The sequence below is a fragment of the Triturus cristatus genome, chromosome 2_1 (genome assembly GCF_964204655.1).
Source record: "Triturus cristatus chromosome 2_1, aTriCri1.1, whole genome shotgun sequence".
Classification (NCBI taxonomy): domain Eukaryota; kingdom Metazoa; phylum Chordata; class Amphibia; order Caudata; family Salamandridae; genus Triturus; species Triturus cristatus.
The window spans coordinates 32,562,840-32,579,886 of record NC_140581.1 but is presented as its reverse complement, the minus strand read 5'-3'; the positions used below and the strand labels follow the sequence as shown (position 1 = coordinate 32,579,886).

The 17,047-nt window shown below is 47.0% G+C and overlaps 1 protein-coding gene across 7 annotated transcripts in view; it reads right to left on the bottom strand.

Annotated features, from left to right (window-relative positions):
- LOC146863653 (putative E3 ubiquitin-protein ligase HERC1) overlaps positions 1 to 17,047 on the bottom strand; it is a 1,482,062-nt gene that overhangs the window by 175,049 nt on the left and 1,289,966 nt on the right. For all 7 annotated transcript variants that reach the window (XM_085627737.1, XM_085627739.1, XM_085627735.1 and 4 more), the window contains 3 exons: positions 15,949 to 16,093; positions 5,840 to 6,009; positions 5,337 to 5,503 (listed from right to left, as the gene is read on the bottom strand). In XM_085627737.1, the coding sequence (XP_085483863.1) occupies positions 5,337 to 5,503; positions 5,840 to 6,009; positions 15,949 to 16,093 (482 nt within the window). The remainder of the gene's footprint in view (positions 1 to 5,336; positions 5,504 to 5,839; positions 6,010 to 15,948; positions 16,094 to 17,047) is intronic.

The window sequence follows — 17,047 nt, the reverse complement described above, 5'->3', positions numbered from 1 at the left end:
CAGGTTGCGTGCGTGGTCGGTGGGTGTCGGTGCTGTTCCTAGCGTGGTTGGCCACCAGGAGTCTTCCCAGTCTGAGGGGGTTGATCCGAGGATGAGGACCTCCGTCTTGTCCGAGTTCAGCTTCAGTCGGCTGCTCCTCATCCATACGGCGGCGGCCTTTATTCCCTCGTGGAGGTTGGTTTTGGCGGTATGCGGGTCCTTGGTGTGCTTCCAGCTTTCCGGAAATGTGGCTGTCTCGAGGGAGATGTTGATTACTTTCCGAAGTTGGGGTGTGATGGCTGGGTCTGCTTTGTTGAATATGTGGTGTGGGCAGGGGTCTGACGGTGATCCTGAGTGGATGGAGTTCATGATCTTGCGTGTTTCGTCGTCATTGACGTTGGTCCAGGAGGTCAGGTGGTTGATGCGGGTGGTGTTCGCCGGCGGGGTGGGGTCTGGAGCTGTCAGGGCGGTCGTGGTGTTGAAGCTGTCATGGGTGTCAGCGATCTTGCGGTGGAAGAAGGTGGCCAGTGAGTCGCACAGTTCTTGTGAGGGCGGGATGTCGTTGGCATTGGCGCTGGGGTTGGAGAGTTCCTTGACCATGCTGAAGAGTTCTCTGCTGTCGTATGCTTTGTTGTTCAGGCGGGCTTTGAAGGACGATCTGTTGGCTGATCTGATGAGGTGGTGATGTCTGCGGGTGGCGTCCTTGTGGGCTGCGTAGCTGTCCGATGTTCGATGTCCGATTGAATATCTAATGAGTAAAGCCTGTCTGCAGATCGTGTAAGGACTAATGCCAGCCTACAGCTCACACAGAGTACCTCCAGGCCTCAGAGCATCCAATAAGTAAATCCAGTTTGCAGATTATACAATAGGTAGTTCCAGTCTCCAGAAGACCAAGCAAGAATAACATCAAATACAGACCGCCAAGTGGGTAAGTACCTTCTACAGTTAATACAAGTAGTATCTCCTATCTGCATGTTAGCCCTGGCTACAGATATTACAAATCATGGCTCTAGACTGAAAATAATTTAAGTAACGCAGTGTGCAACTTACTCAGTGAGTAACTTTAGTCTGAAGACCATACATTGAGTAACTCCATTCTGCAGATTATAGGAGTAAATCCCCTCTGAAGAACACACTATTGCCTCCAGTCTAGTACTTCTGAATGAGGAATGCCGGTCAGCAGACCGTGCAATAAATAATTCTGGTCTGCAGGAGATCATGCGAAGTATAACACCAGTCTGCACTTAATTTGAGTAATGACCATCTGCAGGTTATACAATAAGTTATTCAATCCTAAGAGTTACACTAGGCCACTTATATCCCAGTGAACAACTTCCATCTGCATATTGTACAAGGAGTGACCCTTTGTGAATCCAGGAGGGATGGAAGGATGATGTACGTGGGGATACCACTCCCAGGCTCAACAGCATGGTCCTCATTCACTGTATCGCATCATTCTGTGATCATCCTCTATCGATCAGTATCATGTTTATTTCAGGCCACACTCTAGAGAAAGTCCCCTGCGAATGGCATCTAGAGAAGTCACTTCATAAGAGCATCCATAATTATAATGTAACTCAACTGGAACATTTCATTGGAATTCAGAGTTTGCCGCACCGTTCTCCTTGTAATCGGGCATCGATCCGGCATCCTGTGTGGATTCCCAGAGTCCCACTCGCTGCTCCCCTTGCTTTTCACTCTCTTGCAGTTGGCTCTACTGGACTAGAGAATACTTATAACATAGAGCAGTGTTGGCCATCAATGGCCGCACTGGTGTCAGTGATCCAATGTATCGAGTTAGTGATCTGCCTCTTATGGTTCCACTGCTCGGGAACCACCAAACATAAACAAAAACACATACACATAAGGGAATGCTCAATAAGTCCAAGCAGTTAGCTAAAATATAATTGGATCACATATTCATTGTCATCCAACAAAAAAAGCAACTTCTTCTTTCAGTCCATCCTGAGGGGGGAGCCATAATGCGGTTCCAAAATGATTTTAGTTTTGCTCTTCAAACATCGCAATCCAGTCCAGCCAACGCGTTTCGACCTAAAACAGACTTCATCAGAGTTTGTAAAATCTTTTATTTTTCTTACTGGACTTATAGTGGACTAGAATAGTAAACCGGTTGATAGATATATCACTCCCAAGTAGGTCCTACAAAGTGTTGCACTACAAGCATGCCACAGCACCGACAAAAAACTTCCTGGACGAGAGTTAACAGTTGCCAGTTCTACTCCCAAGTTTGAAGTCTTGTACTATCACTGTGGATGGTTTCTGTTCCATCAGGCATATCGCTCATGACTCTCATAGAGGCAAACCTTTACCATACCTCAGTGCCATGTATGTGCTATAATGGAACTGCACAGAAAGTGTGGCATTGTATACCATAGGGTCTTGTCCCTGTTCACAATGTCCCTGATGAAGGAATCTAGAACAATGGGCTCTGTGAGGATCCATGCGGTTCTCCTCTGACCATCCCATCTTTCCAGAGTGGATTCCATTTATCTGCATGCTGTAGTTTTGCACCCTACACAGTCCGATCATTTTATTAAATTGATACCCCTGGTGGATTTCTGCATTTCTATTCAATTACACTAGGCTTTCTAGAAAAGAGTTGCGAGCAAAGTTGGACATAATTCTGGTTATCAGTTTTCGAAAATGCACAAGATGGTGTTTAGTTCTGCGGAACACTCTATATTCTCTTGTTGTTGAGATCTGCAGAAAATATATGGCATCATGGAATCTGAGAGAGTTTGTCCACAGTGAACACAAGGAGCAAAGCTTAACAAATCTGCACTGAGCTGGTGCACAGCATACTGTGTTTTTTTTTTTTACATCTACCCTGGTGGCTCCCAGCTTTTTGTAACAAATACTTCATTTGACTGGATACTGCTTTGCAGTTTGATCCTTTACCTTTCTGCCTGACCCTATCTCCTAGCCAACCCAAGTGTCATTGGTAAGTCTAACACTTGGCCCCACAGACATTAATGTATCCTCACACTTCACCCTTGGTGTTTCCTGTACAAATGGGTTTTTAACCTAAATGCTCCCACATAAAACCACCTCTCACAAACCCACACTGCACCCTCTATAAAGGAATTGGAGCAAGGTCACCAAAGAGCACTCAACTCCACCTTCAATCATGATCCCCCTCCCACCATGACCAAAGTCAACTCTGCAGCCAACGAACTACACAGATGGATCACCAACTGCGCAGAAAAGCTCCTCTCCTCTGTAACTCTGACAGACAGCGCCCCATGAAAGCCATGAAAGCCACCTGGTGCACCGACCTCCAAGAATCCAGACGCATCTGCAGATGTTTCAAGAAAGTATGGAGAAACAGCAAAACCCCGGAAGCTCGGACCACCTACAAGAATGCCATGACAGAATACCACCAACGCATCAGATCCACCAAAACGACCTTCATCCAGGACAAAATCCTTGCCAACTCCAGGAACTCGAAAGAACTCTTCAGCATCATCCAGGAATTCACCAACCTCCCACCCCCCGTGAAGCGAAGCCTCAGACGTCACACTTTCCTAGGACCTCTGCAACAAACTCGGCTCCTACTTCCATCTCAAGATCAAGTACCTCTACGACAACTTCAACGAGAAGACTCCATACACCAAAACCACACCTACCTCCAGCAATGCCAACCAGCCGACCATCTCCTCCTGGACCCGGTCCCCACCGAAGACACCGCCACAACCATGAATAGCATTTACTCAGGAGCCCCAATGGACCCCTGCCTGCCGCACATCTTCCACAGGGCCGCCGCCTTAGCACCCGAGCTACGACGTACCATCAACACCACCTTCGATTTTGGCACATTCCCGATGACTGGAAATGGGCAGAAGTCAAGCCCCTCCTCAAGAAGCCCTCCGCAGGCCAGACGGACCTCAAAAACTGCAGACCCATATCTCTCCTCCCCTTCAAGGCTAAAGTCACAGAGAAGATCGTCATCATTCAGCTCACGAACTTCATCGAAGCCAACTCCATCCTCAACGATTCCCAATCTGGACTCCGCAGCAACCACAGCACCGTGACGCCCTCCACTCCACCACAGAAGACATCCGCACTTTCCTCGACCAGGGCCACATGGCGGCCCTCATCTTACTAGACCTCTCTGCAGCCTTTGACACCGACTCCCACCGCACTCTTATGGCCATCCTCCACCACTCTGGCATACAGGGAACAGCCCTCGACTGGATCCACTCTTTCCTCACTGGCGGAACCCAAAGAATCAGATTCCCGCCTTTCCTTTCAGAACCCACCAAGATCAACTTTGGAGTACCCCAAGGATCATCGCTCAGCCCCACACTCTTCAACATCTACCTGGCCCTCCTCGCCGCCATTGTCAGACAGCATGGACTCACCATAGTATCCTACGCTGACGACACCCAGCTCATCCTCTCCCTCATGAAGGAACCCGACACCACCAGACTCCGCTTCGAGAAAGGAATGAAAGACGTCGCATCCTTGATGAGCAGCAGCTGTCTGAAGCTCAACTCAGAGAAGACCGAAGTCCTCGTCCTCGCACCCACCCACCTCTGCATGGGACAACACCTGGTGGTCTAACAAACTCTGCTACCCCCCCACACCCAAGGACCACACCCGCAACCTCGGCATCATACTCAACTCCTCCCTCACCATGACCAGACAGATAACGCTGTCTCCTCCATGTGCTTCAACACCCTCTGCATCCTCCAAAAGACCTTCAAATGGATCCCCCCGAAGCCAGAAAGACCATCACCCACGCACTCATAATAGGCAAACTGGATTACAGAAATGCCCTCTATGCCGGAATCAACAAATCCCTGCTCTGAAAACTGCAGACCATCCAGAACACCGCTGCCAGACTCGTCCTCGGCATCCCACGTCATGACCACATCAGCCAGCACCTACGGGACCTCCACTGGCTCCCCATCGAGAAGAGAGTAACCTTCAAGCTACTCACTCAAGCCTACAAATCCCTCCACAACACCGGACCCCAATACCTCAATGAAAAAGTCTTGTTCCATGTACCCAAGAGAAACCTCTGCTCTGCCAACCTTGCCCTCGCTGAAACCCCATGTATCTGCAGAGCCAGAGCGGGTGGAAGAGCCTACTCCTACATCAAGGCAAAGGCTTGGAACGAGCTCTCGCTCAACATCAGACATTCCCCCCCATCCTGCACACCTTCAGCCTCAAGACCTTTGGCTGAATCGGAGCTGCATGACCTCGCCCCCAGCACCTTGAGACCCTCACGGGTGAGTAGCGAGTTTCACAAATACCTGATTGATTGATTGACTGACATGAGAGTTGCTTGAATCCCCTGCACAGTGCAGTGCTCCTAATACTGAATACTGTACCTGTTGGTAATTCTTTTGACAGTGACCTGTGGCCCATATGCCCGGCCCTGTATCATTGTCCGTCCAATGGCACGCACCAAAGGCAGGCTGCTCACTTTGGGCGAGAGTAGGCCTCTCAAGTGCCCCTGGGCGATGGCTGACATCCCCATGGTGTATCGCGAAAAGTACTGCAGGGGAAGAAAGCAAAATCTGAGTAACGCAGAATAGACACAGTTTGGTCATCATACTTATTTCAGTCAAAAAGTTATTAATTATATTGGACTTGAAAGAAAGACACTAGTTCCAAGGACAGTTGGCTGCAGTGTAAGTAAAGTGTAGGCGCAAGTTTTTAAGATATGAGGACGAGCGAGCTACAGGAGAAGAAAACAGAATGGACTTTAGAGAAAGTAGGGATGCAAGAAATGAGGAGGTGTAGAAGAGGTGAGGGGCGAGTGTTAAAAACGCGCTAGAGCGTGCACAGAAAAGAAGGAGTAAAGGGAGAGGTGGGCAGTTAACTACAGTACCTTATTCCTTGGGGTCAAATTCATAAGTGTCCAGGACTTGGCCATCATGTGCGAGATGTGATACAGCACTTGCAGTCGGCTCTGGAGGGCCTGAGGGCTGCAGTCCACTAGAGTGCTGTATTGGGAGGGAATGGTCTTTGGAAGACTGAGCTGCAGGTGAGGAGCAGGAGCTAGAACACAGCAAGAGAAGTCCCATTATAGTTGTAAAGCATAGTGAGCAGAGACTGAAAACTATGTGCATGCCCTCAGTGCCCGATAGCACCTCCCGCTCCCGCTGATTCGCAGTCCTGGACCATAGATAGAAGCAATGTTCATATCTTGTAATAGTACTTAGGGCCTGATGTAGATCTCGGCACGCGGGTTACTCCGTCCCAACAGAGACGGATACCCCGTCCATTGAAATATAAATCCCATTAAATCCTATGGAATTTTTATTTCAGGGGACAGGATATCCGTCCCTGTTGTGACGGAGTAACCTGCACGCTGAGATCTAAATCCGGCCCTGAGTGTCTGAAAGGACATTGAGTGAGTTTACAATCTTAGCATTCCCTTTAACAGTCACTGACAGTGATTTCACTTGCGATAAAAAAGCCTACAGACCGTATCTCGTGACTACGTTACTTCTGCATGCGTAGCTTCAGAGGTTTATGTAGAAGAGAACTTGGCACGTGACTGTAGGAAGGTGGATATCTGACTATGGTTACCCCCAACTTTTTGCCTAGTGTCTAGCTGGTTTTTCGACTTAGTTGGCCTGAGATCCTGCCATTCAGGGTCTCAGGCTGTCTGCTCTCTCTGTAAAATGGACTCCATGTACCCTAGGTACATAACCAATTGGTAAGGATCACCTTATTGGACCCTGTACAGTGTACCCTAGGTACCCAGGGCATAGGTGTACCCTAGGCCTCCCAGGGGCTGCAGCATGTATTATGCCACCCCTGGTCTGGCCTTCCAATCAGACACAACTGGCTGATCACTCAGCTGGGGCAAGGTCGTGTAATCACCCCTTGCTTAGATATAGTATGCCTATATCTGCCCTTATATATAGACACATGTGTACCTATCAGTCACTCCTATGGCAGGCCTTAACAATCCTGGAGGCAGAGTGCTTGGTAACATGTGAGATGGTGCTCTAGCATGAGCTGAGCCTGTCTGCAGCTTTCGGAACCATGTCCTTATAGCTGTTCTATGATATAGCCTACCATATACTCTTAAAGTGCCTTATAATCTTAAACGGTTATGGTAACTATGGTTGGGCTGTATCAAAACATGTCGTGTAAGGTGTCTAACACTTTGGAATAATACCCCCATACCATTTCTGGTGATGAGGATATTATTCCTCCCTTCTAGAGGGAGAGACATGTTAAAATCCTACTTTGCTGTGTAACCTCTGACCAAAGCCTCAGCATCACAAAATGGATGCTGCTGCCACGACACAAGTCTGACCTCCTGCAGCTGGGAGTGATCCCAGCCAGGGAGGCCTGGACAATAGGTTTCCTGCTTGGGGAGGTGCTAGCACCTCCCCAGACAGCCTTTAGTGTATTGGGGCAGGGTGGGCTGAAAGGAATGAGACATGCCTGGGGCACACAAGGTGTTCCTTGCATAGTCCAGTTCAAACCGGCGCTGGGGCACTCCAGCCCCAGCTCTGGCGCGAAACTGGACAAAGGGAAGTGGGTGTAACCACCCCCTCCCAGGTCCCACCCATAAGGCGTGACCTAGCAGGTATCCCAGCCCCCCAGATTAGTATAAGAGTGGGAGTTGGGCCTCAAGACTTTAGATTATCCTGAACCTGCAAAACTGAACAGAAACTCTGGACCTTCGACATTCGACGAAAGAAGAAGACTGAAGAATCTCCCTTGTAGCCAAGGAGTGGCTACCCTGTGCAAACAGGCACCATCAAGAGACTACCCTTTGCTTTGTGAAACGTTCGACGAGGAACCGACTGCAGAGCCTGACCAGAGCCTTGATTTCCAGACTTCTCCGACCCTCATCCACATCTGCAGCAGAGCTGAGATCCGTGGAGGCGACGAGCGACGTGGGACCGGCTACCTGGGAAAAGTGGCTAGTAACTTACAGCGCAGCTTCTGAGGTACCCTCGAAGTTGTGCACCGGGGATTGAGAAGCCCCAACCCCAAGCACCATCTGCACCGAAGACCAGCCCCCCACACTCCACGAGTCCTGCGTGGGGCCCTTCAGCATTTTCCTGCTTGCCGCGTCTGTCCGGTTGCTTGCCCGCTGGCTAGTGGCCTCTGTGACGACGCTCCCTGAAATCTTCTGCGCTGGTTTGGCTCCTCCAGACTGGCTCCCGCTTCTCTGCAAAGAAGAAGCATCCCAGACCCTCCTGGTCTGCACCAGAAGCAAGTCCCTTGTTCTTCGTGGGTTCCGCTTGCCAAGGCTTGGTGAGTCCTAGTCCAACTTCGACGCCGCTGACAGCAAGAGCCTTCGTGGGACAGCTCGCCTCCTGGTCCTGGTCGTCCTCGACGCTTCCTGGTCTTCCTGGCTGCAGCGACAAGCTTCACCTTCACCTGCAACTCTTCACGACATCGCCTGGTTCCTTCCTGGTTCCACGTGGTCACTGGCTAGTGACCTTGACTCTGTCCCCTCTGCTTGCAGGTTTCTTCTCTTCGTGATCCCAGCCTTGGGATCCACCGGACACTCTCCCCTGACTGCCTGTCAGCATCTTTCTTCAGGCATCCATAGGAGTCGACGACGAAAACGACGCATCTTCACCCCTATGCACCCGCAGCCTGAGGGCTAGGTAACTTGGGTACTCCGGTGCTCATCAGGATAGTGACTATCCTAGTGTCTAGTTTTCAAGTCTCAACTTCCTAGCTACTCCGGAAGTGTCCTAAATCTATCTATTTCTAAACTGTAACATTGCTATTGACTTTTACGCATTACGCGTGAGTGTTTCCACTCTGCACACGAATCCCGTGGGCCTCCCACTTCCTAACTAACGCTAGTGTAGTGTAGCCCCAGCGATTCCCTAGGCCTAGGCCTATTCTATTTCCGTGACAGTGGTTCTTATACCACTTATTTAGTATATGGTTTGCGTGGCCCCTAGGGCCTAACTGTATTACTTACCTGTGTGACTTACTGTATGCATTAATAAGACTGTGTTGTACTTACCTCTAAACTCATAAAGAGTGCTGAGGGTTTGCTTAGAATAAATACACTTTATTTTATATATATATCTGTTGTGGTGTCCTTTCATTTGGTATTCAAGGGATTATATATGGTATCACAGCTGGCTTCACATGCCAATCAGAGTTTAGCCTAAGACTGCTCTTGTCCATGCTACCACTAGGATAGCTGGTCTATAAGGTTGACTTTACAACCAATCACCATAAGGGTATTTGGAGTGATATAAGGTGTACACTATAACTAGTGACATCATACATCAGGCCAACTTCTCACAGTGACTGGAGACTATGGAAGGGTAGGGAGTGACCCCGGCACCATACGTGCCCCTTAGAAGACAGTTTGCGGATCACTGAGTCTGAGATCCCAAGCCTTCACCTCCACCCTTGTTGGGTGCTGGGTCACTGGAGCTGGGGTGGAGACGGTCTGGGTCATGGGAGAACCAGAGGTAACAGGCAGTCACTGTGAGAAGTATCACCTGGAGCCCTGAGAAGGGGGGCTTCTGCGAGGATCAACGAAATGCTAAGGAACTCCCCATTGGGCATTAATGCCTCTAAAGGTAGGTTTAGGTCCTCTGGAAAGGTAACACTTAAATAATGCGGTAGCAATAGAAGCTCCAGTCCGTCCCTGCTCTTTACAAAAAGAAATCAGGCTTTAAATATAGAAAATGAAAAACATTTGTTCCTGATCAAAGCGGTCTCCACCTACTTCAAAGGTCTCTGTAACCATTCAGTTGTACCTAAGTGCACAATGTCTAGACAGCAGTGTCTGCACTTCAACACTGGCCCATGTGCTGCATGTCAGGGGAGCATGCAGAGAGATGCCTATGGTTTCAATGCTCCCTCGTTTTCGATCGAAGACGTACAGTGTCACCGACAGTTCATGCTGGGGAGGCGATGGGTTAGTAAAGGAGGAGTTAAGACAGTTCCAGTGGTACTGCCAGATGGGGTCCCAGGCATGGAGAAAGGCTGACCAAGGGCAGTTGTCTCAGGGGGCCTCTAGAGGTAACTGGGGAAGAAGACCACCTCGCAAAGCTGCAATAAAGGCAGGGGCTTCTAGCTGTTGGCATAGAGACAGGGTTATTGTCTCACAGGGGACACTTGAGGAGAGGCACAGAGACATCCTCTGAAGGAGTGAAGTTGTGTTAGTCAGGATGAGCAGTGACGGCAACACACCAATCGTGGAACAAATCCTCACACAGCTCTCATAGCAGATTCAAAGCTTCTTTTAATACTCACCCTAACAACTAAAACTAAAACCCAAACATGTGTGATGAAGCATGGGCTGCGCTCCATGAAACCATGCAGTGAAATTGTAAAAAGGCAATGAACTTTCCAAGGAAACACATTCCAGACAAATGCAATGTTTGTTAATAGACTATTTTAATCCTTTATCTCATGATCATTATTAAATTCAATTTATAATAAAAACCCACAAACATGTTTTTTTGTTTGTGGAGTTTTATATAGCGCTAACTCGACCCGAAGGTATCAGAGTGCTTTACATGAGCACCAGTTACATTACAGAAGGAGACATTCATTTATTTTTGTTAGTCAAGGGGAGATTAAGTGATTTGCCCAGAATCGCAGGACGTTAAGCGTCCCTGCCGAGACTCAAACCCTATTCCCCAGTTCCAAAGACGACAGCCCAAGCCGTTAGGCCACATTCTCTTCCAAACACCTTTAAACCCTTTCAGAGCAGGACTCTCTCAGGGCAAGTGTGCAGAACGAAGAATCGTCCATTAGGTCTTTGTATCTTTCATTATAAAAAACCGTTACATTCATGTTGCATCCTCAACAAATTGTGTTTCCTCATAACAAACTTTCAATCTTGTTGGCGAAACCATAGAAGAAATATAAGTGTCTTGGACCTTTGGAAGGCCTACCACACCCAAGCACTGACACATTTTTTAGACAAAGACATCCTTTGTTTTAGTTGGCCTCCCCAGAAACATCTACAATCTCGAGGGCCCTACCTAGAGCACAGAACATGGCATCTCAACAAAAAACAAGCCACGAAGGCCAGAGATATCCCTGGATGAAGTTGTAGGGTGGCTCTTAGAAGCCTGTTGAGTTCACCTGGTTAAGAAGACCATGAGGCGTGAACAGCAGTTTTCAAGGTATCTTCCTGGGGAGCCCACAGCCCGGGGAACCAGCAGCCCCTAACAGCTAGTACACTATTTCTCTGCAGGAAGTGTGGGGAGGGGGGCAGCGCTTCCTCCCTTGCCCAAGATACCTTGGACCAGTCTTGAGTGGCCCAATGTGAAGGTGCGAGTCCCAAGGCCCACACGCGTGGGTCCCACACTCTCCCTATCCCTCTTGCGCTGATTAGCGGGGAGAGTGAGGCAGGTGGTACAATGAAGACAGATGGCTTCCTCCCTTGTACCAGAAAGGAGAGGGTTGTGTAAACCAACAAAGGATTGAGGTTGTTTTGCGATCCACAGTCCGTCACTAGCAGGTCCCTGAAGAGGGCAACGGCACAGTATAACCTCAAACTAGAACACGTCAGCAACATGCTGAGTTTACACTGAGGTTCGCTTGTTCATATACTATGGGATACTGACCTTTAAGTAGTCTTGAACGTGAGACAAATTAGTAAATATTCAAGTAACATCCCTTCAATCAGTCACTGACTGTCACGATTCTTTTTGTTCTTTTGTGAAAAGCAGTACTAGGCCAGGCCAGGTTCCTGGTTGTGCGGCAAGCACTGGGAGTCCTGCACCCCAGTCTGGGACTCTGCACTGAAGCCTAAGAGTTATGAGCAATGAGACGAGTGCTTTTGTTAAAGAATTACTACACAATTCTGCTGCACAGGGACCCCAACTATGATTAGGAAGAACCCTTGTAAGACCCTAGTAAAGTGGTACTACACATACCTAGGGCCTGTAAATTAAATGCGACTAGTGGGCCTGCACGCCTGATTGTGTCACCCACATAAGTAGCACTTTAAACATGTCTCAGGACCGCCATTGCAGCCTGTGTGTGCAGTTTTAAACTGCCATTCCAACCTCGCAAAATAAACCTTTTGCCTGGCCAAAACCTTCTTCTTCAATTCATAAAAGTCAACCCTAGGGCATGCCCTAAACAGCCCAGAGTTTGGGGTTCAGTGTATTTAAAAAGTGGAACTTGTACTTTAACCTTTAGATGTCCTGGTAGTGAAACTCATTAATTTTTCACTACTGCAATGCCTACCTCTCCCATTAGATAACATTGTATTGCCATATTACATTTAGTAAGTGATAACTTTCAATTGTGAGCATGTGGGAATGTTGAGTTTGGTGTCTAAAGAATTGCAATGTAAACCCTCTTTAATGATAAAGTCGGATTTTAAGTAACAGTTCTATAAGTGACACTTTTAGAAAGTTTGCATTTTTTTGTCAGAATCATTTGGTTCCTGCAGCCTGTAGCCTGGGTCACATGATTAGGTGTAGTTGGCAGTTTATCTTTCTGTATTGCTCCCAGACAGTGAGACAAAGACGCATACGTGTTAGCATGAAGAGCCATCTCTGACCAAATGAGGGGGAGGAGCTGTCACCTACCAGACTTGCACATCATAAAGGCCCCGCCTGAGCACACTCACACAGGGTTTGACACTAGTCTATTGTGACCTGTGACTCCTGGGGTCAGTACATAGAGCCAGGAAATTCCGAACATCTCTGGGGCCACTTCAAAGTGGGCACCAGGTATAATAGACCCTCAGCCTCAACTCTTTAGTACACCTCTGGACCGGTGGAAAACTCAGAAGGACTTTTGTATTGTTCTGCAAGAAAATATTTTACTCTGTTGCCCTGCTGCTTGCTGCCCTGTTACCTGAGTGAAAGGACTGGAGCTGCATCTTGAACTCAAGAACACCAGAGTGACTCAACAGGCTAGTTGGCTGGCCTCCTGATCTGAGCCTAAAAAAGTCTACAACCACCTTGCACCGCACACCTGGACTGACTCTATCCACTGTGAGTCCTAACCCCCAAGCGGTGCCACCTCATTCCTGGACCATTGGAAATGGCCTGAAGGTGCTGATCTGCCAGAGCAGCTGTGGTCAGAACCGACGCAGCATGACGCATCTCCCCGCAGCTCTGCTTTGGAACCGCCACTGCACAATGCATTCCCAATGAAAGACTTTGCATCTCGCCCCACAGTCTCCTCGGAACTGCCATTGCGCAATGCATCCCCAACACAGGCCTTCGCATTGCAAGTTCCTTGTTGACGTCAACCTCGATGAGGATGAAGGACTCTGCATCACAGTGATGGAGCAGGTAAAACAAAACTTTTGTATACATCCTCTAAATTGCATGAAATTAATTACGTAATCATTCTAAATCTAACTTGCACTTACTAATCAACTTTTATACCTTGATAAACACGAGATACACGTGGGACTAAATTGCTAATTGCATGCACGGCAGAATAATTAATCAATTAATTATGGTACGCAAACTAACTTTAGATTGTGGTGAAATAGAAAAATTGCATGATTTATGTTGCTTTGTGATTGTTTGTGCTTTCAGGATTACCAAATGGTGAGTATTTCGCTTTGAATGTTGCTACAGCTAGGGAAATACTAATATATATTGGGATCAGTGTGGGTTTAAACATTAGAATCTCCATTTCTATTTTTTAATTACTGTTATGTCTGTTTTTGCTTAAGTTGGCATTGGGCCTACTAGGCCGCAGTACCAAGATGGAGTCTCTACCGTGAACGCCACCATGTGAGCGCGATGGTTTCTGCGCAGAATCGGATGGCTCTGGAGATCTCCAAATGACCTCAGATCTGTGACACCGTGTTCCTTGTCAAGGATGAACGTGTTTGTCTGCCAACTGTCGATGCTGTGAGAACAGCAGAAGGGACAATACAGAACCTGTGTAGAAATATCTTCTCTTATTCTAAATGTTACATTTGCAACTTTCGCCCGGGAGAAAAAAGAAATTATACAAATTGCGCCTTCCTGTGCCAAGTCTCATGGTGAACCAGTTTACCCTGGGAAACTTTAGAAAAACTCTCATTTAACCCCGAACTGTCCAATCAGAACATTTCTCTACCCCTAAATTGCTGCACGCTAGCATGAAGTAATAGGGAAAAAGGGTATATAAGGTTCTCATCTGCCAAAGGGGGGTGGACATCGAGCTGATCTTTCATGGCTTTGGGTCTGCATTGAGCTGGTGAATATTTCTATGGTTTGCCTTGGGTTTCTTTGGTTTTCGGGAAGTTATTTCATCTGACGGGTTTGATCCTTGCTGGGGTCGGACAACTTATCCCGGATATGGTACCAGAGATTGCGAATAACTCTCTGTTCATTCTGAAAGTCGCCGACGCTTGCTAAGTGGTAATTAATTAATTTTTTTTTCGAAATTTATGCTTATTTACAAAACGTCTGATTTCTCTTTGAAAATAAAACTGAATTTATACTATGACCTGTAGTGCATAAATGTTAAAGCAGAAAAAAATGTATTAGATAAACAAACATTTAATTAATAAGAAATGAGTATGTGGTTCTTTAATTGATTGCAGAAAAAAATCAAATGTTTCCTAGGCTTTAATTGTGTTTTAGCAGGTTCTAATTCACCATCAACCAGTCCAACTAATTGGTCCATCGACCAAGTGGTGGAGTGCCTTGATGTTAAGGTCAGGATTCTGTAGGTGTATGTGTATAAAATGAATATAATGTAAAGAAAATTAATCCTGATGGGTAATAAGGAACCCACATGTCCAGCGCTTTTTCTCCTATGTACAGAATCGAATGAGACGAGTGCATGTTGGTGTTATGGGCCCCACCAATGAACGAATGCATGGATGCGTTGTTGTGATTACGAATCTGTGACATAGGGAGATTATGAAAATATGACCCTTGCGCGGCACCAACAGCACCACGGCTTCTTTGGAAGCACTAGTGTGTGCAGCATCTTTGATGCAGGACTTCGCATTGTAAGCCCATCGTAGACAGCATCCTCAATGACGATGAGGGACCTCCCATCGCAGCCTCGCAACGCCTCGTAACTCCCACTGCATGATGCATCCTTGACAATGGATATTGCAGCGCTCCACAACCTAGATTTAAAGTACTTTGTTCAGAGGGCCTAATCTGGTCTCTGTATCTGTCCCACACTTCTGACTTTGTTGGCCAAAAAAACACAGTTGGCACTTTTTTCTTCTAGGCATTATTTTAACTTAAAACTTTAAAATTGCATATCTCTGGTTCTACTGATTGGATTTTTGTCGTTTTGGTGTCAAATAATTTAGTAAAATATACATATGGTTTGAGATTTTTCTTGTGCTGTATTGGCATTTTATAACTGCTTGAAGTGTTGCATAAATACTTTACACATTGCCTCCAAGTTAAGCTTGACTGCTTTGTGCCAAGCTATCAAAGGGTTAAGCACAGGTTAATTTTGAGTTTGCTTGTTACTTCACCCTGACAAGGATTGTGAATAGGGTTTCACCCCCCAACCAGTAACCCAATTTCCATCAAACATGTAAAGATTTTGTTGTTGGCCTGAATAGTAACTTTCACACTTGTGTAAACATAATTGTCCTTTTATAAGTCTGCATTGACACCAGTGCCAGTTTGAGGCTTCCTTGGATCTGCAGCCTCTTAGATGTGTGAGATCTTTTTGCTTTGTGCAGGATGGGTGGAAGGGAGAATTGTGTTGGGCGCTCCTCACTGGAAAAAGGAATTTCTGAGAATCTCTAATGTGTTTTTGCAGACGCCAGACTAGTAGGGTCTCACATCAGCATATAAAAATCTGCCTACCATTTCTCGAAAACAGGTCTAGAACAGGTCTAGATCCCACTGTACACTACCCAGGTCAACCCTGTCTGTCTTTCTCCAAAGCAGCAACCAGAGAGCTGTAACATCAGATGAAACTGGAGCCTCTCCGGTGAGCTTTGGTGAATGCAGAGAGGATAGTACCAAGAAACAGGCTTTGCAGGAGGACATTAATCTTCTAGTTGAATTCAAGAGATCAAGGGGCACCTACCTTGTGTTCTACCCAGGCGAGGGGGTGCAGGCGTTGTCCAGGCAGCGCTGTGGTTTCGCCCGGCCGAGATCTGCTGAATGTTCTCCCCTTGCAGAGCGGTCACCAGCATCGGCTCGTTCACTGCATTTGTGTGCCCTAGGCCCAGCTGGCGGGATCAACAAGCATTGGTGAAGGATATTAATATAGGACTTTAGACATACGCCCCATCTTCGAACAGCATCAGATCATATAACTAGAACGACGCAGTCCTGGAGTGAACTGAGCTTCTGGAATGAAGCCAAACTAATGCTTTATGGGTAGTACCATGATCTCTCAAGCACTAGTGCATACATACATACATACGTGCATACATACATACAAACGTATGTACACACACAGCTCGTGCCATAGTGTAAAGACGAATGGCGTCATTAAGCTATATTCACCAACGCAAGGCTCTCACCTTCCTCCAAATGATCATTCATTTGTGCTCTTTGAGGGAGTGGGGTTTCGAGTAGCAGAAATAGACTGACACACATAGTGGCTGGATTAAACTGTAAATGTACGGTGAAGAAAACTATCTTTCAATAGATTAGGAATCAGGAAAAAAGGGTATAAAATCCACAGGTGCATAAGTAACCATCTTTGAAATGTCTGCTTCTGAGACTTTGTTATAGTTGATTTCCATATTCTCAAGGGAGAGGGATCTCAAGGTAAGGATTGTTACCTAAAGATTTGTTTCTAGAATCATTTCTGAGTCTTCCAGCTTAATACAAATAATCCATAAAGGGTCGTCTACCTGGACTGTGCAATCCTTCCTATGCTAGTAATGATGATTGGATCATAGCATATTATGGGAGCTTACGCAGGGTGACATCACCAGTCCAAATGTTACTTTTGGTGGCCCATTTCCCCTTCCTCAGGGGCACTTTAATGGGCCGAGAGAATCTCATCTAAGACGCTATTTAACATGTGATTGCATTTACTGATCTCATGTTTTTGAGGCTCTTTGAACTACACCTGCAGCCTAGGCATCAAGGCGTCCTCTGGCTGTCACACAGGCACTGTTCGATACACCGCGTAACTGCTAAGGTGATGCTCAGAGTATTACATATACACT